Source organism: Tachyglossus aculeatus, chromosome 26 (assembly GCF_015852505.1).
Source record: "Tachyglossus aculeatus isolate mTacAcu1 chromosome 26, mTacAcu1.pri, whole genome shotgun sequence".
NCBI classification, from domain to species: Eukaryota; Metazoa; Chordata; class Mammalia; order Monotremata; family Tachyglossidae; genus Tachyglossus; species Tachyglossus aculeatus.
The window spans coordinates 4,270,960-4,296,250 of record NC_052091.1 but is presented as its reverse complement, the minus strand read 5'-3'; the positions used below and the strand labels follow the sequence as shown (position 1 = coordinate 4,296,250).

Here is a 25,291-nt window from a genome sequence, read left to right as displayed (position 1 = left end):
ACAGACAACAAAACCAAACATATTATATTACTTGTACATATCTATTCTATTCTATTCCGTGTGCAGAGCACTGGACTAAGCGCTTGGGAAGTCCAAGTTGGCAACACATAGAGTCAGTCCCTACCCAACAGCGGGCTCACAGTCTAGAAGGGGGAGACAGACAACAAAACAAAACATATTAGCAAAATGAAATAAATAGAATAGATATGTACAAGTAATATAATAGTCCAAGTTGGCAACACATAGAGACGGTCCCGACCCCACAGCGGGCTCACAGTCTAGAAGGGGGAGACGGACAACAAAACCAAACATATTAGCAAAATGAAATCAATCAATCAATCAATCAATCAATCAATCGTATTTATTGAGCGCTTACTGTGTGCAGAGCACTGTACTAAGCGCTTGGGAAGTACAAGTTGGCAACATATAGATATGTACAAGTAATATAATAGTCCAAGTTGGCAACACATAGAGACGGTCCCGACCCAACAGCGGGATCACAGTCTAGAAGGGGGAGACAGGGAACAAAACCAAACATATTAGCAAAATGAAATAAATAGAATAGATATGTACAAGTAATATAATAGTCCAAGTTGGCAACACATAGAGACGGTCCCAACCCCACAGCAGGCTCACAGTCTGGAAGGGGGAGATGGACAACAAAACCAAACATATTAGCAAAATGAAATAAATAGAATAGATCTGTACAAGTAAAATAAATAAATAAATAGAGTAATACTAGTCTAGTCTAGTCTAATCACTAATTAGACTATTTATTGGGCGCTTACTGTGTGCAGAGCACTGGACTAAGCGCTTGGGAAGTCCAAGTTGGCAACACATAGAGACGGTCCCGACCCAACAGCGGGCTTACAGTCTAGAAGGGGGAGACGGACAACAAAACCAAACATATTAGCAAAATGAAATAAATAGAATAGATATGTACAAGTTATATAATAGTCCAAGTTGGCAACATATAGAGACAGTCTAGAAGGGGGAGACAGGGAACAAAACCAAACATATTAGCAAAATGAAATCAATCAATCAATCAATCAATTGTATTTATTGAGCGCTTACTGTGTGCAGAGCACTGTACTAAGAGCTTGGGAAGTACAAGTTGGCAACATATAGATATGTCCAAGTAATATAATAGTCCAAGTTGGCAACACATAGAGACGGTCCCGACCCCACAGCGGGCTCACAGTCTAGAAGGGGGAGACGGACAACAAAACCAAACATATTAACGAAATGAAATAAATAGGATAGGTATGTACAAGCAATATAATAGTCCAAATTGGCAACACGTAGAGACGGTCCCGACCCAACAGCGGGCTCACAGTCTAGAAGGGGGAAACAGACAACAAAACCAAACATATTAGCAAAATGAAATCAATCACTCAATCAATCAATCAATCAGTCGTATTTATTGAGCGCTTACTGTGTGCAGGGAACTGTACTAAGTGCTTGGGAAGTACAAGTTGGCAACATATAGATATGTCCAAGTAATATAATAGTCCAAGTTGGCAACACATAGAGACGGTCCCGACCCAACAGCGGGCTCACAGTCTAGAAGGGGGAGACGGACAACAAAACCAAACATATTAACGAAATGAAATAAATAGGATAGGTATGTACAAGTAATATAATAGTCCAAGTTGGCAACACATAGAGACGGTTCCCACCCAACAGTGGGCTCACAGTCTAGAAGGGGGAGACGGACAACAAAACCAAACATATTAGCAAAATGAAATCAATCACTCAATCAATCAATCAGTCGTATTTATTGAGCGCTTACTGTGTGCAGAGAACTGTACTAAGTGCTTGGGAAGTCCAAGTTGGCAACATATAGATATGTCCAAGTAATATAATAGTCCAAGTTGGCAACACATAGAAACGGTCCCGACCCCACAGCGGGCTCACAGTCTAGAAGGGGGAGACAGACAACAAAACCAAACATATTAACGAAATGAAATAAATAGGATAGGTATGTACAAGTAAAATAAATGAATAAATAGGGGGTGGGTGAAGGCCGACCCCGGGTGACTCACAGCTCCGGAGGAGAGACACAAAGCTAAACAAAACCAGTCCCTGGCCCCGGGCCTCGCTGGGCTGCCAGCGATTTCCAGGAAGAGGTTGGGGCCTGGGGGTGGGTCCCGGGCCCCTTGGGGACCCCCCAACCCCTTCCCCCTCTTTGGCTCCAGGCCGGGGAGGGGGGTGGGGACCGAGGGGAGGCTCTCCCAGCCCCCAAGGCGGGGGTGGGGTTATATAACCGGGGATTATCCCGCTTGACGCTCCGTGGGAACCGAGTCAGGCCCTGACTCAACCGGGCTGCTGGCTCAGCAGAGCCCCGGCCCCGCCCTGAAAGCAGCAAGTCCAGCCTGTATAACAATAATCACGACTATATTTCACTTAGTCCTATTTACTGAGCGCTTACCGTGTGACTAAGCGCCTGGGAAGTCCAAGAGGGCAACACGGGGAGACGTTCTCTACCCCACAGCGGGCTCACAGTCTAGAAGGGGGAGACAGGGAACAAAACATAGTCACAAAATAATATAATAATAATATATGGGCTCACAGTCTAGAAGCAAGTCCGTCCTGTATAACAATGATCACGATGGTATTTCATTCAGTCGTATTTATTGAGCGCTTCCTGTGGGCAGAGCACTGGACTAAGCGCTTGGGAAGTCTAAGAGGGCAACATAGACGGAACCTACCCAACAGCGGGCTCACAGTCTAGAAGGGGGAGACAGACAACAAAACATATTAATGAAATAATATAATATAATAATAATATATGGGCTCCCAGTCTAGAAGCAAGCCCGTCCTGTATAACTATGATCACAATGGTATTTCATTTAATCGTATTTATTGAGCGCTTACTGTGTGCAGAGCACTGGACTAAGCGCTTGGGAAGTCCAAGTGGGCAACATAGACGGAACCTACCCAACAGCGGGCTCACAGTCTAGAAGGGGGAGACAGACAACAAAACATATTAATGAAATAATATAATATAATAATAATATATGGGCTCACAGTCTAGAAGCAAGTCCGTCCTGTATAACAATGATCACGATGGTATTTCATTCAGTCGTATTTATTGAGCGCTTCCTGTGGGCAGAGCACTGGACTAAGCGCTTGGGAAGTCCAAGTTGGCAACATGTAGAGACGGTCCCTACCCAACAGCGGGCTCACAGTCTAGAAGGGGGAGACAGACAGCAAAACAAAACATATTCACAAAATAATATGATACAATACAATAATAATATATGGGCTCACAGTCTAGAAGCAAGTCCATCCTGTATAACTATGGTCACGATGGTATTTCATTCAGTCGTATTTATTGAGCGCTTCCTGTGTGCAGAACACTGGACTAAGCGCTTGGGAAGTCCAAGTGGGCAACATAGACGGAACCTACCCAACAGCGGGCTCACAGTCTAGAAGGGGGAGACAGGGAACAAAACATATTCACAAAATAATATAATATAATAATAACATGTGGGCTCACAGTCTAGAAGCAAGTCCGTCCTGTATAACAATCACGACGGTATTTCATTCAATCATATTTATTGAGTGCTTACTGTGTGCAGAGCACTGGACTAAGCGCTTGGGAAGTCCAAGTGGGCAACATAGAGAGACGGTCCCTACCCCACAGCGGGCTCACAGTCTAGAAGGGGGAGACAGACAACAAAACAAAACATATTCACAAAATAATATAATAAAATAATAATATATGGGCTCACAGTCTAGAAGCAAGTCCGTCCTGTATAACTATGATCACAATGGTATTTCATTCAGTCGTATTTACTGAGTGCTTACTGTGTGCAGAGCACTGGACTAAGCGCTTGGGAAGTCCAAGTTGGCAACATATAGAGACAGTCCCCTACCCAACAGCAGGCTCACAGTCTAGAAGATAATTATTAAGCCTGTTGTGGGCAGGGATTTGCCCTCTTTATTGCTGTATAATAACGATGGTATTTCCTATTCATTCATTCATTCAATCGTATTTATTGAGTGCTTACTGTGTGCAGAGCACTGGACTAAGCGCTTGGGAAGTCCAAGTGGGCAACATAGAGAGACGGTCCCTACCCAACAACAGGCTCACAGTCTATAAGTCTAAGCGCTGGGGGGGATACAATAATAATAATAATGATGGCATTTATTAAGCACTTACTATGTGCAAAGTACTGTTCCTAGCGCTGGGGAAGTTACAAAGTGATCAGGTTGTCCCACAGGGGGCTCACAGTCTTCATCCCCATTTTACAGATGAAGGAACTGAGGCCCAGAGAAGTGAAGTGACTTGCCCAAAGTCACACAGCTGACACTTGGCGGAGCTGGATACAAGGTGATCATATTATTTTATAATGATATTATAATCACAACATGTATTATATAACCATATACAACAATAATATTATATCATTGTAGCATTATACATTATTACAATATTGCACATGACATAATGATTACAATATTATCATCAAATAATAATCATATTATCATTATCCCATAATAGTCCTATTATATTAGTTTACAATGTTAATTATATAAGTATTATGATATATAATATCATATATATATCACATATATAATATATAATATATTATATAACATATAATCAGTCAATCAATCAATTGTATTTATTGAGCGCTTACTGTGTGCAGAGCACTGTACTAAGCGCTTGGGAAGTACAAGTTGGTAACATATAGAGACAGTCCCTACCCAACAGTGGGCTCACAGTCCAAAATAATATTATTGAATATTATTCAATTTGTAACTATGTACAAATACAATCAATAAGACTGAATGAATGAAGCCGCGCGGAGACCCCGGCTGCAGGGCGAGACAGCATTTAGCATTTATATTATATTATATTATATTTATATTATATCATTTAGCATTATAGCATTATAGCCTTAATAAGCGCTTAGAGAAGCAGCGCGGCTCAGTGGAAAGAGCCCGGGCTTTGGAGTTAGAGGCCGCGGGTTCAAATCCCGGCCCCGCCACTTGTCAGCTGGGTGACTTTGGGCAAGTCACTTCAATCAATCAATCAATCAATCGTATTTATTGAGCGCTTACTGTGTGCAGAACACTGGACTAAGCGCTTGGGAAGTACAAGTTGGCAACATATAGAGACAGTCCCTACCCAACAGTGGGCTCACAGTCTAAAACTTCACTTCTCTGGGCCTCAGTTCCCTCCTCTGGAAAATGGGGATGAAGACTGTGAGCCCCTCGTGGGACAACCTGATGACCTTGTATCTCCCCCAGCGCTTAGAACAGTGCTTGGCACATAGTAAGCGCTTAACAAATACCAACATTATTATTATTAGAGAGACAAAGAGAGACAAGCGGGGCGCCTCTGCTGCCCCCTGCCGGACCCCCGGCCACCCGCAGCCCCCGCCCACCCCGCATTCATTCATTCATTCAATCGTATTTATTGAGCGCTTACTGTGTGCAGAGCACTGTACTAAGCGCTTGGGAAGTTCAAGTTGGCAACATCTAGAGACGGTCCCTACCCAACAGCGGGCTCACAGTCTAGAAGCCTTCCCAGACTTCCCCCTTTAATAATGTTGGTATTTGTTAGACTGTGAGCCCACTGTTGGGTAGGGACTGTCTCTATATGTTGCCAATTTGTACTTCCCAAGCGCTTAGTACAGTGCTCTGCACATAGTAAGCGCTCAATAAATACGATTGATGATGATGATGATTGATTAAGCGCTTACTATAATCATAGCATTTAGTAAGCACCTACTATATGCCAAGCACTGTTCTAAGCGCTACGGGAGATCCTGTGAGCCCGCTGTTGGGTAGGGACCGTCTCTCTAGGTTTTTTTTTAATAGCATTTATTAAACGCTTACTATGCGCAAAGCACTGTTCTAAGCGCTGGGGAGGTTACAAGGTGAACAGGTTGTCCCACGTGGGGCTCACAGTCTTCATCCCCATTTTCCAGATGAGGGAACCGAGGCCCAGAGAAGTGAAGTGACTTGCCCAAAGTCACACAGCTAAGTGGTGGAAGCGGAATTTGAACCCATGACCTCTGACTCCAAAGCCCGGGCTCTTTCCTTTGAGCCACGCTGCTTCTCTAGGTTGCCAACTTGGACTTCCCAAGTGCTTAGTACAGCAGTTAGTAAGCGCCTACTATATGCCAAGCACTGTTCTAAGCGCTAGGGGAGATCCTGTGAGCCCGCTGTTGGGTAGGGACCGTCTCTCTAGGTTGCCAACTTGGACTTCCCAAGTGCTTAGTACAGTTCATTCATTCATTCATTCATTCCATCGTATTTATTGAGCGCTTACTGGGTGCAGAGCACTGGACTAAGCTCTGCACACAGTGAGCGCTCAATAAATATGATGGAATGGGTACAAGTCACTTCACTTCTCTGGGCCTCAGTTCCCTCATTTGTAAAATGGGGCTTAAGATTGTGAGCCCCACATGGGACCACCTGATCACCCTGTATCCTCCCCAGCGCTTAGAACAGTGCTTTGCACGTAGTGCTTAACAAGTACTAAAATTATTATTATATTACAAGGTCACCAGGTCATCCCAGGAGGGGCTCCCGGTCTTCATCCCCGTTTGACAGGTGAGGTCACTGAGGCACAGAGAATAATAATAATAATTTTGGTATTTGTTAAGCGCTTACTATGTGCCAAGCACTGTTCTAAGCACTGGGGGAGATACAAGCGCTTAGAACAGTGCTTGCAGATAGTAAGCACTTAATAAATGCCATCATTATTATCATTATTATTATACAAGGTCATCAGGTCATCCCAGGTGGGGCTCAAGGTCTTCATCCCCATTTGACAGGTGAGGTCACTGAGGCACGGAGAATAATAATAATGATTTTGGTATTTGTTAAGCGCTTCCTATGTGTCAAGCCCTGTTCTAAGCGCTGAGCGAGATACAAGGTGATCAGGTTGTCCCAGGTGGGGCTCACGGTCTTCATCCCCATTTGACAGGTGAGGTCACTGAGGCACAGAGAATAATAATAATAATAATAATAATGATGGTATTTGTTAAGCGCTTATTAAGTGCCAAACACTGTTCTAAGCGCTGGGGAGGATACAAGGTCATCAGGTTGTCCCAAGTGGGGCTCCCGGTCTTCATCCCCATTTGACAGATGAGGTCACTGAGGCACAGAGAATAATAATAATAATGATGGTATTTGTTAAGCGCTTACTAAGTGCCAAGCACTGTTCTAAGCACTGAAGGAGATACAAGCGCTTAGAACAGTGCTTTGCAGATAGTAAGCACTTAATAAATGCCATCATTATTATTATTATTATACAAGGTCATCAGGTCATCCCAGGTGGGGCTCAAGGTCTTCATCCCCATTTGACAGGTGAGGTCGCTGAGGCACAGAGAATAACAATAATAATGATGGTATTTGTTAAGCGCTAAGTGCCAAACACTGTTCTAAGCACTGGGGAGGATACAAGGTCATCAGGTCGTCCCAGGTGGGGCTCACGGTCTTCATCCCCATTTGACAGATGAGGTCACTGAGGCCCAGAGAAGTTAAGCGGTTTTCCCAAGGTCACACAGCGGATAAATGGCGGAGCCGGGATTAGGACCCACGATCTCTGACTCCCAAGCCCGGGCTCTTTCCACTGATCCACGCTGCTCCTCTCCCTCTCCATCCCCCCATCTTACCTCCTTCCCTTCCCCACAGCACCTGTATATATGGATTTATGTTTGTACGTATTTATCACTCTATTTATTTATTTTACTTGTACATATCTATTCTATTTATTTTATTTTGTTAATACGTTTTGTTTTGTTCTCTGTCTCTCCCTTCTAGCCTGTGAGCCCGTTGTCGGGTAGGGACCATCTCTAGATGTTGCCAACTTGGACTTCCCAAGCGCTTAGTACAGTGCTCTGCACACAGTACGCGCTAAATAAATACGATCGATTGATTGATTGCTCCTCATCTCCCACTCCCTTCTGCATCACCCTGACTTGCTCCCTTCACTCGTTCCCCTCTCCCAGCCCCACACCACTCACGTTGTCGTCGTCAATCGTATTTATTGAGCGTACAGATCTAACATTTATTTGCATTAATAACCATGGCACTTAGTATTTATTTTACTTGTACGTATCTATTATATTTACTTTATTTTGTTAATACGTTTTGTTTTGTTCTCTGTCTCCCCCTTCTAGACTGTGAGCCTGCTGTCCGGTAGGGACCGTCTCTAGATGCTGCCAACTCCCAAGCGCGCTCTGCTTGATTGATTAAGCGCTTACTAGGTGCAAAGCACTTTCGAAGCGCTAAAACGGTATTTGTTAAGCGCTTACTAAGTGCCAAACGCGGTTCTGGGGTAGATTCAAGGTCATGGGGTTGGCCCAAGTGGGGCTCACAGACTTCATCAGAGACACAAGAGCAGCAGTCAGGGTTTGCAGATTGGGCTTCTTCACACAAGAGGCTCCCCCCGCCACCGTCCAGTTTCAACTCGCCCCCTCCGTCCTCCGGCTCGGGCCGGTGGTGGTGGCTACAGGCCCCCGGGGGCGGGCAGCTTGCCGGTGATCTTGTTGGAGCAGTCCAGCAGGGCGTTGTGGATGTCCTTGGCGCAGGAAATCTGGGCCTTGATCATGCTCAGGTACTGGGTGTAAGGGAGGCTCTCGGCCTGCACCGCGTCCGGTTTGGTGGCCGTGGGCACCAGCGTGGGCGAGTGCTTGGTGCTGTCGTAGCTCTGGGATAGACACTCGTAGGCCAGGCGCTGACACCGAGGGGAAGAGGGGCCGGGGGGAGGTTGGTCAGGGGGGCGTCTCTTCCCCCTGCCCCAAACCTGCCTCCCTCCCCTCCTACCATTAATAATAATCATAATAATAATGGTATTTGTTAAGCGCTTACTATGTGCAAAGCACTGTTCTAAGCGCTGGGGAGGTTACAAGGTGATCAGGTCATTCATTCATTCCATCGTATTTATTGAGCAGAGCACTGGAATTAAACGCTTGGGAAGTCCAAGTTGGCAGCATCTAGAGACGGTCCCTACCCGACAACGGGCTCACAGTCTACAAGGGGGAGACAAACAGCTGTATTTATTGAGTGCTCACTGTGTGCAGAGCACTGGATAATAACGGCATTTGTTAAGCGCTTCCTATGTGCAAAGCACTGTTCATTCATTCATTCATTCATTCATTCAATTGTATTTATTGAGCGCTTACTGTGTGCAGAGCACTGGAATTAAGCACTTGGGAAGTCCAAGTTGGCAGCATCTAGAGACGGTCCCTACCCGACAACGGGTTCACAGTCTACAGGGGGGAGACAAACAACTGTATTTATTGAGTGCTTACTGTGTGCGGAGCACTGGATAATAATGGCATTTGTTAAGCGCTTCCTATGTGCAAAGCACTGTTCATTCATTCATTCATTCATTCAATTGTATTTATTGAGCGCTTACTGTGTGCAGAGCACTGGAATTAAGCACTTGGGAAGTCCAAGTTGGCAGCATCTAGAGACGGTCCCCTACCCGACAACGGGCTCACAGTCTACAGGGGGGAGACAAACAACTGTATTTATTGAGTGCTCACTGTGTGCAGAGCACTGGATAATAATGGCATTTGTTAAGCGCTTCCTATGTGCAAAGCACTGTTCATTCATTCATTCATTCATTCAATTGTATTTATTGAGCGCTTACTGTGTGCAGAGCACTGGAATTAAGCACTTGGGAAGTCCAAGTTGGCAGCATCTAGAGACGGTCCCCTACCCGACAACGGGCTCACAGTCTACAGGGGGGAGACAAACAACTGTATTTATTGAGTGCTCACTGTGTGCAGAGCACTGGATAATAACGGCACTTGTTAAGCGCTTCCTATGTGCAAAGCACTGTTCATTCATTCATTCATTCAATCGCATTTATTGAGCGCTTACTGTGTGCAGAGCACTGGACTAAGCGCTTGGGAAGTCCGAGTCGGCAACATCTAGAGACGGTCCCCACCCGACAGCGGGCTCACAGTCTAGAAGGGGGAGACGACAGACAACAAAACATATTCACAAAATAAAATAAATAGAATAAATCTGTACAAATAAAATAGAGTAATAAATCTGTACAAACATATATACGGGTGCTGTGAGCCCACTGTTGGGCAGGGACCGTCTCTATATGTTGCCAACCTGGACTTCCCAGCGCTTAGTCCAGTGCTCTGCACACAGTAAGCGCTCAATAAAGACGATTGAATGGATGAATGAATGCTGTGGGGAAGGGAAGGAGGAGGGGGAGAGGGAGGAGGGGGCTCAGTTTAGCCTGTGAGCCCGCTGTTGGGTAGGGACCGTCTCTATATGTTGCCAACTTGGACTTCCCAAGCGCTTAGTACAGTGCTCTGCACGCAGTAAGCGCTCAGTAGATACGAATGAATGAATGAATGAATGAATGAATGAATGAATGAAGGAGACCCTCCCCGTTCCCACAGGCCCTGGCCGGGGAAGCTCAGGCATCCGGGCTGCGGCCTGGCCCCTTGGATAGGGCTGAGGTGATGGTGGGCACCGCTGCAGCAAGCGCTTAGTACAGTGCTCTGCACACAGTAAGCGCTCAATAAATACGATTGATTGATTGATTAAGCCCCCTCCCCGCCCCAGCTGATGGGGGTCCCCGGGCCCCCCCGCAGCAAGGCAGGGTGGCACCGTCCTTACCAGGCAGAGCTCCAGCTGGTCACAGAGGGCATAGAACTCCTCGAGGCTCTTGTCAAAGCGTTGCAGGGCACCATCGCTGCTTTTCCTGCCACAAGGAGAGGCGGAGGACATCCTGGGAGCCTATAAGACACCCCCCGCCCCAGCCCCCCCGCCCCCCACCCCCACCTCCCGTGCTACTTTCTGGGGTCAAAGGGAACCGGGGTAGGTAATAATAACGATAATACGTGGTACTTGTTATGTTGTTATCCATTCGATTTATTGAGCGCTTATGGTGTGCATGGCACTGTACTAAGCGCTTAGGAGGGCATGCTATAATAAGCATATATAATCACTGCACATGCTTATTATATAATAATATAATATAATTATATAATTATATAAAATAGCACATATATAATTATAATTATATTTATAATCATAACATACTATCATAATACAAAAATAAAATAATACATGGTTTTATAAGTATAATTATAATATACTATCACAATACAAAAATAAAATAATACATGATTTTATCATTTATAATATAAAATTATATCATAATTATATAATTATATAACATAACACATATAACAATAATGTATAATTATATTATACTATATAATAATTATATAATTATAACATATATTATATTATATAATTATATGTATAATATATATATATATATATATATAGGGCCCAAAGTCAAGGATTAACAAGGAAACTACACTGCTGGTTTCTGCCCTAATAATTATATAAAACACATATTACAATTATATATATAATTATATATACATATATAATCACACATATAATTATAATCATGCAATCATATCTATAATCATATAATTACAATATTACATCAAATATACTTTTAATTTATAATTCAAGAATATGAAATTATATCATAATAACATACAATTATATGATTATATAATATAATAAGTATCATAATATATAAGTATACAATTATCATATGTAATATTATATAATTATATGTATAATGCATATATAGGGCCCAAAGTCAAGGATTAACAAGGAAACTCCACTGCTGGTTTCTGCCCTAATAATTATATAAAATATATATTATATATAATTACATATATAATTCCCTGCCCACAAGGAGCTTACAGTCCAGAGGGAGAGACGGACGTTAATATAAGTAAATAAATTACGGAAAGGTAGAGAAGCAGTGTGGCTCAGTGGAAAGAGCCCGGGCTTTGGAGTCAGATTTCATGGGTTCAAATCCCGGCTCTGCCAAATGTCAGCTGGGTGACTTTGGGCAAGTCACTTCACTTCTCTGGGCCTCAGTTCCCTCATCTGTAAAAGGGGGATTAAGACTGTGAGCCCCATGTGGGACAACCTGATCACCTTGTATCCCCCCCAGTGCTTAGAACAGTGCTTTGCACATAGTAAGCGCTTAACAAATACCATCATCATTATTATTATTATTATTATTCTCTGGGCCTGTTACCTCATCTGTAAAATGGGGATTAAAATCATGAGCCCCATGAGACAACCTGATCACCTTGTAACCTCCCCGGCACCTAGAACAGTGCATCGCACATAGTAAGCGCTTAATAAATGCCATCAATTTTATTATTATCTGTAAAATGGGGATGAAGACTGTGAGCCCCCCGTGGGACAACCTGATTACCTTGTAACCTCCCCAGCGCTTAGAACAGTGCTTTGTACACAGTAAGTGCTTAATAAATGCCATTATTATTATTATTACATAAGAGCTGTGGGGCTGGGAGGGGGGATGAATAAAGGGAGCAAGTCAGGATGAAACACAAAAGGGAGACTTTTAGACTTTAGACTTTTAGACTTTTTAGACTGTGAGCCCACTGTTGGGTAGGGACTGTCTCTATATGTTGCCAATTTGTACTTCCCAAGCGCTTAGTACAGTGCTCTGCACATAGTAAGCGCTCAATAAATACGATTGATGATGATGAAAAGGGAGTGGGAGAAGAGGAAAGGAAGGCTTAGTCAAGGAAGGCCTCTTAGAGGAGATAGATGGGCCTTCAGTAAGGCTTTGGTGGGTGGGGGGATGGGGGGGAGAGATGGTTCTTATTAAGTGCTTACTATGTGCTAAGCACTTTTCTAATCCCTAGGACAGATAGAAGTTAATCAGGTCGGACACAGTCCCTGTCTTACATGGGGCTCCCGGTCTAAGTAGGCGACATTTATATTAATGTCCGTCTCCAGACCGTAAATTCGTTACGGGCAGGGAACGTGTCTGTTATATTGTAGTCTCCCAAGCGCTTAGGACTGTGCTCTGCACACAGTAAGCGCTCAATAAATCCAACTGATTGAGGGAGTAGGATTGAATCCTCATTTACAGATGCGGTAACTGAGGCACACAGCAGTTAAGTGACTTGCCCAAGATTACACAAGTGGCAGAGCCGGGTTGACAGGTCAGATCCTCAGACTCCCAAGCTCGTGCTCTTCCCATTAGGCCACGCTGCTTCTCGTGCCAGGCACTGTACTAAGCGTTGGGGGAGATTCAAGATGGGTAATAATAATAATAGCATTTATTAAGCGCTTACTATGTGCAAAGCACTGTCAAGATAGGTAATAATAATAATGGCATTTATTAAGCGCTTACTATGTGCAAAGCACTGTCAAGATAGGTAATAATAATAATGGCATTTATTAAGCGCTTACTATGTGCAAAGCACTGTCAAGATAGGTAATAATAATAATGGCATTTATTAAGCGCTTACTATGTGCAAAGCACTGTTACAAGCGCTGGGGAGGTTACAAGGTGATCAGGTTGTCCTGGGGGGGGCTCACAGTCTTAATCCCCATTTTACAGATGAGGTAACTGAGGCCCAGAGAAGTGAAGTGATTTGCCCAAAGTCACACAGCTGACAATTGGCGGAGCCGGGATTTGAGCCCATGCCCTCTGACTCCAAAGCCCGGGCTCTTTCCACTGAGCCACGCTGCTTCTCGTGCCAGGCAGTGTACTAAGCGCTGGGGGAGATTCAAGATAGGTAATAATAGTAATAATGGCATTTATTAAGCGCTTACTATGTGCAAAGCACCGTCGAGATAGGTAATAATGATAATAATAACAATGGCATTTATTAAGCGCTTACTATGTGCAAAGCACTGTTCTAAGCGCTGGGTAGGTTACAAGGTGATCAGGTTGTCCCACGGGGGGCTCACAGTCTTCATCCCCATTTTACAGATGAGGTAACTGAGGCACAGAGAAGTGAAGCGACTTGCCCAAAGTCACACAGCTGACAATTGGCGGAGCCGGGATTTGAGCCCATGACCTCTGACTCCAAAGCCCGGGCTCTTTCCACTGAGCCACGCTGCTTCTCGTGCCAGGCAGTGTACTAAGCGTTGGGGGAGATTCAGGATAGGTGTTGCTTAGAGGGGGCAGGGCAGATACTCACTGGCCGTTGTCAATGTTGGTGTTCTGAACCAAGTTCTGGGCTGCCACCTTCATTAGGTTCTACAGGAGGAGGGAAATATAATCAATCAATCAATCGTATTTATTGAGCGCTTACTGTGTGCAGAGCACTGTACTAAGCGCTTGGGAAGTACAAGCTGGCAACATATAGAGACAGCCCCTACCCAACAGTGGGCTCACAGTCTAGAAGGGGGATAATTATTATTATAATGATAATAACAATAATAATATGTGGTATTGGTTATGTGCCAGGCACTGTACTAAGCACTGGGATTCATACAACATTCATTCATTCATTCACTCGTATTTATTGAGCGCTCACTGTGTGCAGAGCACTGTACTGAGCGCTTGGGAAGTACAATTCTGCAACCAATAGAGACAATCCCAGGCTCGGGTTGGATTACATCGGGCTCACAGTCTCAATCCCCACTGGACAGATGAGGTAACTGAGGCCCAGAAAAGTGAAGTGACTTGCCCAAGGTCACACAGCAGACAAGTGGCAGGGCCGGAATTAGAACCCAGGTCCTTCTGACTTCGAGGCCTGAGCTTTTTTCTCATCACTGGCCTCACCATGCCAGCAATCGCGACCCTTTGAGCCTATGGTGTTTCCAGCTGATTCAGCCCCGTTCCTCCCTCTTCATCACCATTCATTCATATTTATTGAGCGCTTACTGTGTGCAGAGCACTGTACTAAGCACTTGGGAAGTATAAATCATCAACATATAGAGACAATGCCCCCCACTGACTGACTGCACACCTGGATAATAATAATAATAACAATGATTGGGATATTCTAATCCCTGGTCTGCCACTTGTCTGCTGTGTGACTTTAATAAAAAAAAAATAATAATAATGGCATTTATTAAGCGCTTACTATGTGCAAAGCACTGTTCTAAGCACCGGGGAGGTTACAAGGTAATTAGGTTGTCCCACGGGGGGCTCACGGTCTTAAACCCCATTTTACAGCTGAGGGAACTGAGGCCCACAGAAGTTAAGTGACTTGCCCAAAGTCACACTTTAGCCAAGTCACTTCACTTCTCTGGGCCTCAGTTCCCTCAGCTGTAAAATGGGGATGAAGACCGTGAGCCCCATATGGTTCGGGGACTGAGTCCAACCTGACAAGCTTGTATTTGTTTTGTTTTGTTGTCTGTTTCCCCCTTCTAGACTGTGAGCCCGTTGTTGGGTAGGGACCGTCTCTAGATGTTGCCAACTTGGACTTCCCAAGCGCTTAGTACAGTGCTCTGCACACAGTAAGCGCTCAATAAATACGATTGATTGATTGATTCTCTGTGCCTCAGTTACCTCATCTGTAAAACAGGGAATAAGACTGTGAGCCCTATACGGGACAGAGACTGTGTCCAGCTCAATTTTTGAATGAATGAATTTGCTTGTATCCACCCCAGCGCTTAGTACAGTGCCCGGCCCATAATAAGCACTAAACACATTCCATAATTATTAATTACTACAAGCACTAAACACATACCGTAATTATGAATTACTACAAAGCGCTTACTGTGGGCCAGGCACTGTACTAAACGCTGGAGCAGATACAAAGTAAATAGGTTGGACCCAGTCCCTGTTCAACATGGGGCTCACACCTTTAATCCCCATTTTACAGATGAGGGAACTGAGGGCCAGGAAAGCGAAGTGACTTGCCCAAGGTCACCCAGCAGAAAAGTGGCGGAGGTGGGATTAGAACCCAGGACCTTCTGATTCCCAGGCCCAAGCTCTATCCACTAGGCCCCGCTGCTTGTTGGGTAGGGACTGTCTCTATCTGTTACCGAATTGTACTTTCCAACGCTTAGTACAGTGTTCTGCACACAGTAAGCGCTCAGTAAATACGAATGAGTGAATGAATCCCTTCTAGACTGTGAGCCCGTTGTGGGTAGGGACTGTCTCTCTGTTGCCCAATTGTACCTGCCAAGCGCTTAGTACAGTGCTCTGCACACAATAATAGCTCAATAAATATGACTGACAATGAATGAATCCCTTTCATTCATTCATTCAATTGTATTTATTGAGCGCTTAGAATCCCTTTCATTCATTTATTCAATCGTATTTATTGAGCGCTTAGAATCCCTTCTAGACTATGAGCCCGCTGTAGGCAGGGATTGTCTCTGTTGCCAAAGTGTACTTTCCAAGCGCTTAGCACAGTGTTCTGCATACAGTAAGCACTCAATAAATACGATTGAATAAACGAATCCCTTCTAGACTGTGAGCCCGTTGTGGGCAGGGATTGTCTCTATCTGTTGCTGAATTGTCCTTTCCAAGCGCTTAGCACAGTGCTCTGCACACCGTAAGCGCTCTGATCGCTTACAGTGTGCAGAGCCCCGTACTAAGTGCTTGGAAAGTACAATTTGGCTCGGTGGAAAGAGCGCGGGCTTTGGAGTCAGAGGTCACGGGTTCAAATCCCAACTCCGCCAACTGTCAGCTGTGTGACTTTGGGCAAGTCACTTCACTTCTCTGGGCCCCAGTACCTCATCTGTAAAATGGGGATGAAGACTGGGAGCCCCCCCGTGGGGCAATCTGATCACCTTGTCACCTCCCCAGTGCTTAGAACAGTGCTGTGCACATACTAAGCGCTTAATGTCATCATTATTATTATTCATTCACTCATTCAATCGTATCATCTATTGAGCGCTTACTATGTGCAGAGCACTGGACTAAGGGCTTGGGAAGTACAAGTCGGCAACATCTAGAGACGGTCCCTACCCAACAGTGGGCTCACAGTCTAGAAGGGGGAGACAGACACCAAAACAAAGCATATTAACAAAGTAAAATAGAGTAGTAAACATATACAAATACGATAAATATTTATTGAGCGCTTACTGTGTGCAGAGCACTGTACTAAGCGCTTGGGAAGTACAAGTTGGCAACATATAGAGACGGTCCCTACCCAACAGTGGGCTCGCAGTCTAGAAGGGGGAGACAGACAACAAAACAAAGCATATTAACAAAGTGAAATAGAGTAGTAAACATGTACAAATACGATAAATATTTATTGAGCGCTTACTGTGTGCAGAGCACTGTACTAAGCGCTTGGGAAGTCCAAGTCGGCAACATCTAGAGACGGTCCCTACCCAACAACGGGTTCACAGTCTAGAAGGGGGAGACGGACAACAAAACAAAACATATTAACAAAATAAAATAAATAGAATAGCAAATATGTACAAATACGTTAAATATTTATTGAGCGCTTACTGTGTGCAGAGCACTGGACTAAGCGCTTGGGAAGTCCAAGTTGGCAACATACAGAGACAGTCCCTACCCAACAGTGGGCTCACAATCTAGAAGGGGGAGACGGACAACAAAACCAAACATATTAACAAAGCAAAATAAAGAGAATAGTAAATATGCACTATTATCCCGGTCAGCAAACAGGCTCCCTGCCCCTCTCCCGCTCCAAATCCCGCCAAATTCCCGTTTCGCTCCTGCTCCTTCCCAGGCCCCGCCCTCCCAACGGGCTGTCAATCAGGCCCCCCCGCCTCCGCCCCGACCAATCACGAGCCTCGACTCGGCGCTCTGTCCCGCCCCGACCAATCACGAGCCCGGAGTCGGCGCCCGGTCCCGCCCCGACTCGCTCGGCCCCACGCTGACCAATCACGAGCCCCGACTCGGCGCCCGGTCCAGCCCCAACCAATCACGAGCCCCGACTCGGCACCCGGTCCCGCCCCGACCAATCACGAGCCCCGACTCGGCGCCCGCTCCCGCCCCGACCAATCACGATCCCCGACTCGGCGCCCGGTCCCGCCCCGACTCGCTCGGTCCCACCCCGACCAATCACGAGCCCCTACTCGGGGCCCGGTCCCACCCTGACCAATCACAAGTCTAGACCCCGGCGCTCGGTCCCGCCCCCTTCCCGGTCCCCGCCAATCACCTGCAGGCTCTCCTTGAGCTGGGGGATGAGCAGCTTGTACCTCTGCACCGGATCGAAATCTTGCTGCTGTTGCTGCTGTAGCCCCCCGGGGGCCGCCCCCTGGATCTGCGCCTGCGTGGCCAACAACGCCTGCTGCTGCTGTTGGGACCCCGGCACCGTCGCGGTGGCCGAGCCCGAGCCGGACACGGCGGCCTGAGGCGGCGGTGGCTGCTGCTGCTGCTGCTGCGAGGGCGCCGCCATCTTCTCCGTTGGCGGCTGCCTCTGCCGCGCACGACGCCCACCGGAAGGACGTCACGCGCTGGGGCCGCCCACGCGGGCTCAGAGACTCCATTTCCCAGGGGCCCCCGCGCCAGCCGCCGGAAGTCACTGAGAGCCCGCTGTTGGGTAGGGACCGTCTCTATATGTTGCCAACTTGGACTTCCCAAGCGCTTAGTACACTGCTCTGCACACAGTAATCTTTCAATAAATACGACTGAATGAATGTGAGGGCCGTTGGGCCGCTTTCGCACGGCGGCCTGAGGCGGCTGCTGCTGCGAGGGTGCCGCCATCTTTTTCCTCGCACCTCTGGTCGGAGGCCGGCTCTCCCACGCACGACGCCCACCGGAAGTGCGTCACGCGGTGGGGCCGCCCTCCAGGGCTCAGAGACTCCATTTCCCAGGGGGCCCCGCGCCAGCCACCGGAAGTCGCCGAGAGGGCGGTTGGGACGCTTTCGGGCGGAGGCCGACACAGCTGTTGCTGCGAGGGCGCCGCCATCTTCTCCGCCACGGCACTCGTTGGTGGGGGGGGGGGGGTCGCCTCTGCCACGCGCGACGCCCACCGGAAGTGCGTCACGCGGTGGGGCCGCCCGGGCTCAGAGACTCCATTTCCCAGGGGGCCCCGCGCCAGCCACCGGAAGTCGCGAGGGTGCCGCCTCTCCCGCGCGCGACGCCCACCGGAAGTGCGTCACGCCGTGGGGCCGCCCGTCAGGGTTGAGAGACTACATTTCCCAGGGGGCCCCGCGCCGGCTGCCGGAAGTGGCTGAGAGGGCCGGCTCCTCCCCCGTTGGCGTGAGGCGAAGGTGGGAGGGGGAGCCGGGCGGCCCTCCGTGAGGAGGACGTCTTCGTCGACATCGTCGTCGACATAGTCGTCATCGTCGTCATCGTCATGGCGCCCACCATCCAGACCCAAGCCCAGCGGGAGGACGGCCACAGGTGAGGCCCCGCCCCAGCCGGGCACCCTCTCCTTGACGGGGGAGGGGGGAGGCCGCCCCTCACCTCACCTCACCTCACCTCACCTCACCTCACCAACCGCCCCTTCCCCTCAGGACCAGTCGTGGTAGTCATTCATTCATTCATTCATTCAATCGTATTTATTATAATAATGGCATTTATCTTAATAAATAAATAATTAATAAAGCGCCAGGGAGGTGACCAGGTGACCAGGTGGTCCCACGGGGCGTTCCCAGCCTTCATCCCCATTTGACAAATGAGGGAACTGAGGCCCAGAGCAGTGAAGTGACTTGCCCAAAGTCACACAGCTGACAGTTGGCGGAGCCGGGATTTGAACCCACGACCTCTGACTCCAAAGCCTGTGCCCTTTCCACTGAGCCACGCTGCTTCTAGACTGTGAGCCCGCTGTTGGGTAGGGACCGTCTCTAGACGTTGCCAATTTGTACTTCCCAAGCGCTTAGTCCAGTGCTCTGCACACAGTAAGCGCTCAATAAATACGATTGATGATGATTAATAATGATAATAGTAATTTTGTTATTTGCTAAGCGCTTACTATGTGCCAAGCCCTGTTCTAAGCGCTTGGGGAGATACAAGGTAATCAGGTTGCCCCACATGGGGTTTACAGTCATAACCCCCATTTTCCAGATGAGGTAACTGAGGCCCAGAGAAGTGAAGTGACTTGCCCAGAGTCCCCCAGCTGACAAGTGGCGGAGGCGGGATTCGAACCCGTGACCGCTGACTCCAAAGCCCAGGCTCTTTCCACTGAGCCACGCTGCTTCTCATTTATTAATAGTAATAATTTTGGTATCTGCTAAGCGCTTACCATGTGCCAAGCACTGTTCTAAGCGCTTGGGGAGATACAAGGTAATCAGGTTGCCCCACATGGGGCTTACAATCATAACCCCCATTTTCCAGATGAGGGAACTGAGGCCCAGAGAAGTGAAGTGACTTGCCCAGAGTCCCCCAGCTGACAAGTGGCGGAGGCGGGATTCGAACCCATGACTGCTGACTCCAAAGCCCAGGCTCTTTCCGCTGAGCCACGCTGCTTCTCATTTAGTAATAATAATAATTTTGGTATCAGCTAAGCGCTTACTATGTGCCAAGCACTGTTCTAAGCGCTTGGGGAGATACAAGGTAATCAGGTTGCCCCACATGGGGCTCACGGTCATAATCCCCATTTTCCAGATGAGGGAACTGAGGCACAGAGAAGTGAAGTGACTTGCCCAGAGTCACTCAGCTGACAAGTGGCGGAGCCGGGATTCGAACCCATGACCTCTGACTCCCAAGCCCGGGCTCTTTCCACTGAGCCACGCTGCTTCTCATTTACTGAGCGCATCCTGTGTGCAGAGCACTGGACTAAGCGCTTGGGAAGTCCAAGTCGGCAACATTCATTCATTCAATCGTATTTATTGAGCGCTTACTGTGTGCAGAGCACTGGACTACGCGTTTGGGAAGTCCAAGTCGGCAACATCTAGAGACGGTCCCTACCCAATAGCGGCCTCTCAGTCTAGAAAGGGGAGACAGACAACAAAACAAAACATATTAATTTAATAAAGTAAATAGAATATGTATAAGTAAAACAGAGTAATAAATATGTACAAACATAGTAATGATGGTGCTTCTATTCATTCAATCGTATTTATTGAGCACTTACTGTGTGCAGAGCACTGGACTAAGCACTTGGGAAGTACAAGTTGGGTGCTTGTTAGGCGCCTACTATGTGCAAAGCACTGTTCTAATTGCTGGGGGGAGATTACAGGGTGATCAGGTTGTCTCACGGGGGGGCTCCGGCCTGGCAGGAGCATCTTCTGACCCCGACCCCCTGTGGGAGGGGGACGGAGGAGGTTAGCCGGTCGCCCCCCATCCCCTGGAGCGCTTTGAGATCCCTGGGACCTGGGTGTTCCCCCCCACCCCCCGCCCCCAACTCACCGTCTCCCCTTCCCCTCTCTCCCGCAGGCCCAACTCCCACCGGACACTCCCGGAGAGGTGAGTATCGTCCCCGGGCACCGGAGTCCGGCCCCGGGCACCGGAGTCCGGCCCCGGCTCGGTCCTCCTCCGCTTGGGCACCACTGGGGCTCCGTCGGGCCCGTGCTCAGTCTCGCCTACGTGCGGCCTCGGGCTCCGGCCCCGACCCCCAGCCCCCGCGGGGCTACCAAAATACCACGCGCCGTGGGCAGGCGGGCTGGCAGGGGGTCAGGATGACTGGATCCCTACCCCCGGCAGTTGGAGTTGGGGTGGGAGGGAAGGGGAAGGAAGGGGGGGGACCCTGGTGTGTAAGCCCCCGTGACCCCGTAGGTCCGGCGTGGTGTGTCGGGTCAAATATTGCAACAGCCTCCCCGACATCCCCTTCGACCCCAAGTTCATCACCTATCCCTTCGACCAGAACAGGTGAGGAGCCCTCCGGGGAGGGGCCGGGCCCCGGAAGGCAGGGCCCCGCCGCCCCTCCGAGGGAGCCGTGGAGGAGGGCGAAGTGGGTGCGGGAGTGGCGCGGGCTGAGGGACCCCCTCCGACCCCCCGCCTCACGCCCCCTCCCCTAGATTTGTCCAGTACAAGGCCACGTCCCTGGAGAAGCAGCACAAACACGACCTGCTCACCGAGCCGGACCTGGGCGTCACCATCGACCTCATCAACCCAGACACCTACCGCATCGACCCCAACGGTGAGGGCGGGAGCGGGGCGGCAGGGAGGGGGCCGGGACCCTCCCCGCTCCCGCCCCCCCCCCCCAACCTCCTCCGCCCCCGGCCCTTCCCTCTCTCCAGTTCTGCTAGATCCTGCAGACGAGAAGCTGCTGGAGGAGGAGATCCAGGCCCCGACCAGTTCCAAGAGGTGAGAGGAGGGCGGGGAGCCGGCCCGGATCCCCCCCGGATGCGGCGGGGGCCCGGGGACTTCGGATCCCGGGGCTCTCCGCGGGCCCCGCCGACCCTGCTGTCCGTCCCCGACCCAGGTCCCAGCAGCACGCCAAGGTGGTGCCCTGGATGCGGAAGACCGAGTACATCTCCACCGAGTTCAACCGCTACGGGGTCTCCAACGAGAAGCCCGAAGTCAAGTGAGCCTTTGTTGGGGGGGGTGGGGAGGGGCCGGCGCCCTCGGGCCGAAGGGCCCCTTCTCCAGCCCGGCCCCCTCCCTTCCCCCATCCCCAGGATCGGGGTGTCCGTGAAGCAGCAGTTCACGGAGGAGGAGATCTACAAGGACCGGGACAGCCAGATCGCCGCTATCGAGAAGACCTTCGAGGACGCCCAGAAATCGGTGAGGGAGCCGGGCCGGGGGCGAGGGGCGGCGGGGGGGGGGCCCGCAGGCCGCTCACGGCCACCCCCTCCCCGCCCCTCCCCCAGATCTCCCAGCACTACAGCAAGCCGCGGGTGACGCCGGTGGAGGTGATGCCCGTCTTCCCCGACTTCAAGGTACGGAGACTCGGCGGGAGGGGAGGGTGGGGAGGGTCCGCCGGCCCTCCGGCCCCGCCTCCCGGGGTGCCTGTGGATCCGGGCTCGGTAGGGCGACTCCAGGCTCCCCTCTCTCGTCTTACCCCGCCAGATGTGGATCAACCCCTGCGCCCAGGTGATCTTCGACTCGGACCCGGCCCCCAAGGACACCAGCGGCTCGGCGGCCCTGGAGATGATGTCCCAGGCCATGATCAGGTCCCGGCTCCCCCTCCGCCCCTTCCTCGCCCGTCCCCTGCTGCGGGGGCCCGGGCCCCGAGGCCCCGCTCACCTTGCCTTACCTCCTCCCCCCCTCCCACCCCCCTCCCAGGGGCATGATGGACGAGGAGGGGAACCAGTTTGTGGCCTACTTCCTGCCCGTGGAAGAGACCATGAGGAAGCGCAAGAGGGACCAGGAGGAGGAGATGGATTACGCCCCTGAAGACGTGTGAGCGGCGGGGCCGGGACGTGGGCTCGGGCTCCTCCTCCCCCGCTCCGGGGTGGGAGGGGGCTGACTCGGTGGACGTGTTCCAACCGCGCCCCCGTCCCCCCCGCCAGCTACGACTACAAGATCGCCCGGGAATACAACTGGAACGTGAAGAATAAGGCCAGCAAGGGCTACGAGGAGAACTACTTCTTCATCTTCCGCGAGGGCGACGGCGTCTACTACAACGAGCTGGAGACCAGGTGCGCGGGGAGGGGGTTCGGTCCGTCCCTTCCCTCCCGCGCCTCGCGGCACCGCCCCCTCCCCGACCGCCCTGCTCTCCCCCCAGGGTCCGTCTCAGCAAGCGGCGAGCCAAGGCCGGGGTGCAGTCGGGCACCAATGCCCTGCTGGTGGTCAAACACCGGGACATGAACGAGAAGGAGCTGGAGGCCCAGGTGCGGAGGCGGCGGCGGGGGCGAGACGGGCGCGGGGAAGGGTGGGGACCGCGGGCCGCCCTGACCCACGGCCCCCCGATCGCAGGAGGCGCGCAAGGCTCAGCTGGAGAACCACGAGCCCGAGGAAGAGGAGGAGGAAGAGATGGAAATGGACAAAGAGGCCCAGGGCTCAGGTGCGGGGCCAGGACGGAGGGAGGGGGAGGCGAGCAGCGCGGGAGCCGCCTCCGGTAGGCCGACCGGAGATGGAGGGAGACGGGGGCTCCTGCCCCTTCCCGCCCCTGCAGATGAGGAGCAGGAGAAGGGCAGCGGCAGCGAGAAGGAAGCCAGCGACGCGGAGGAGGAGGAGGAGGAGGAGGAGGAGCGGTCGGCCAGCGAGAGCGAGCGGGAGGAGAAGGAGGAGAGCGAGAAGAGCGGGAGCGGCGAGGAAGAGGAGGAGGAGGCCGAGGAGGCCGAGGAGGAGGAGAGCAGCGAGGACGAGGCCCGGGCCGCCAGGGACAAGGAAGAGATCTTTGGCAGCGACGCCGACTCGGAGGAAGAGGCTGACTCGGAGGAGGAGGAGGACGACGACGACGACGAGGAGGAGGGCGGAGGCCGGCGGGCGGGGGGCAGCGGCGACGAGAGCGGCAGCGAGGAGGAGGAAGAGGAGGAGGAAGAGGAGACGGCCGCCCAGAACTGCCCCAGCCCCTTCCTCAGCGGTAGTGACCGCTCCCCCCAGGACGAGGCCAGCGCCAGCGCCAGCGAGGGGGCCTCTGACTCCAGCGACGACGACGACGACGCCAGTGACAGTGACTGAGGGGCGGAAGCTCTCTGCCCGAGAGCCCCCCTCCACCCCACCTCCCCCTACCCCGGGGAGGGCACTTCTCAGGACTGGAGCATATGGTATGCTTTCTTTTTTCTTTTTTTTTTTTTTACTTTTTGCTGTTTATTAAAGCATTTTTGTCTGCGCCTCTGCCCGGTTCCTGTCCGTCCGTCCCCCCCCAGAGCGAGAGAGGGAGGCGAGCGGAGCCCGAGGGCCACGACCAGAGAGGGGTCACCGCGAGCCCGTCCGGGCCTCCTCCTCCCCCCGCCGCCGTTCCCAGAAGAAGCCGACACGGAGGGTAACTGGGTTTTCTCATTAAATGTATTATAACAAAGGTTGGAATCTCTTCAAAATAAGCCTAGACCGTCAAACAAGTGAAACGCCAACAATGTCTTCTCCCACCAGAGCTAAAAACTGTGTACAGAGAGTTACAGACATAATAGCTTCCAGGAGTGTGAGCTGAAACTTGGGGGGGCCGCGGTCAGGAAGCTGGGGTCCTGCCCACGGGGCGGGGCGGGTGGGGGTCCGGGCTGCCCGCGCCCCGCGCTCCGGGGGCGGGATCGGCTCTTCCCTCCAGAGGCCCGTCCTTCCTTCCTCCCCCGCGGGCCCCCCCATCCCCTCACCCCCACGGGGTGAGCCAGCTCACTCCGAGCGGGGGGACGGGACCGACGGGCGGGCAGGGAGACCCCGGGAAGGGGACAGGTGCAGAGGGGGTCCCCGCCGCCCCCATCCCCTCCACTCTGTGGCCCCGGGGAGGGGGGCGGGGAGGGGGACGGGGCCCGGTGTGAAGGCACAGCAATGGGAGGGGGAGAGGGAGCTTGCATAGGTCGGCACATCCAAGAGGTACATAAATAAACTGTCCGGCTCCTCCCCGGGGCGGGCGGCAGGAGCCGGTGGGGTCGTCGCCCCCCGCCGCCCCGACCCCCCGGGGCGAGGGGCCCTGGCCGGACCTGGGGCTCAGGGAGGGCGGAGGGGAGACCCAGGCTGGGGAAGCGGGGGCTGGGGGGGGGGGGGGGGGGCGGGTATGTGTGCGGGTGTTTTTTTGGTTTTTAATGTTTTGTTTCTTTAATAACATACTCATGGTTACCAGCC

General features: G+C 50.9%; 2 protein-coding genes across 3 annotated transcripts; one reads left to right on the top strand and one right to left on the bottom strand.

The window, feature by feature from the left end:
- Window positions 1-8,281: 8,281 nt before the first annotated feature.
- On the bottom strand, window positions 8,282-18,216 carry MED29 (mediator complex subunit 29). Of its 2 annotated transcripts, none has more exons than XM_038767367.1 (4): window positions 17,898-18,216; window positions 14,004-14,062; window positions 10,618-10,729; window positions 8,282-8,704 (listed from the first exon to the last, which is right to left on the bottom strand). In XM_038767367.1, exons 1-4 carry the CDS (start codon window positions 18,135-18,137, stop codon window positions 8,477-8,479), a joined length of 639 nt encoding a protein of 212 aa, XP_038623295.1. In that variant the 5' UTR covers window positions 18,138-18,216; the 3' UTR covers window positions 8,282-8,476. The 2 variants fall into 2 exon arrangements, with proteins under 2 accessions (XP_038623295.1, XP_038623296.1); XM_038767368.1 differs by having other exon boundaries at window positions 10,618-10,702; window positions 17,898-18,173.
- Window positions 18,217-18,753: 537 nt separating this feature from the next.
- On the top strand, window positions 18,754-24,349 carry PAF1 (PAF1 homolog, Paf1/RNA polymerase II complex component). Its single transcript, XM_038767581.1, has 14 exons — window positions 18,754-19,087; window positions 21,062-21,091; window positions 21,401-21,493; window positions 21,643-21,764; window positions 21,865-21,931; window positions 22,050-22,151; window positions 22,246-22,351; window positions 22,438-22,506; window positions 22,637-22,740; window positions 22,853-22,969; window positions 23,080-23,208; window positions 23,295-23,400; window positions 23,486-23,573; window positions 23,685-24,349. The coding sequence occupies exons 1-14, from the start codon at window positions 19,041-19,043 to the stop codon at window positions 24,191-24,193; spliced, it is 1,689 nt and encodes a 562-aa protein (XP_038623509.1). The 5' UTR covers window positions 18,754-19,040; the 3' UTR covers window positions 24,194-24,349.
- Window positions 24,350-25,291: the final 942 nt, after the last annotated feature.

Excerpts from the sequence above, each read along its gene's own strand:
- MED29 (XM_038767367.1), bottom strand. The coding sequence starts at position 18,137 with ATGGCGGCGCCCTCGCAGCAGCAGCAGCAGCAGCCACCGCCGCCTCAG. Across the intron at positions 14,063-17,897 it reads AGCTCAAGGAGAGCCTGCAG|AACCTAATGAAGGTGGCAGC; the intron begins GTGATTGGCGGG and ends CTCCTCCTGTAG. Across the intron at positions 10,730-14,003 it reads ACCAACATTGACAACGGCCA|GATGTCCTCCGCCTCTCCTT; the intron begins GTGAGTATCTGC and ends ATAGGCTCCCAG.
- PAF1 (XM_038767581.1), top strand. The coding sequence starts at position 19,041 with ATGGCGCCCACCATCCAGACCCAAGCCCAGCGGGAGGACGGCCACAG. Across the intron at positions 21,765-21,864 it reads CTACCGCATCGACCCCAACG|TTCTGCTAGATCCTGCAGAC; the intron begins GTGAGGGCGGGA and ends CCCTCTCTCCAG. Across the intron at positions 23,209-23,294 it reads TACAACGAGCTGGAGACCAG|GGTCCGTCTCAGCAAGCGGC; the intron begins GTGCGCGGGGAG and ends CTCTCCCCCCAG.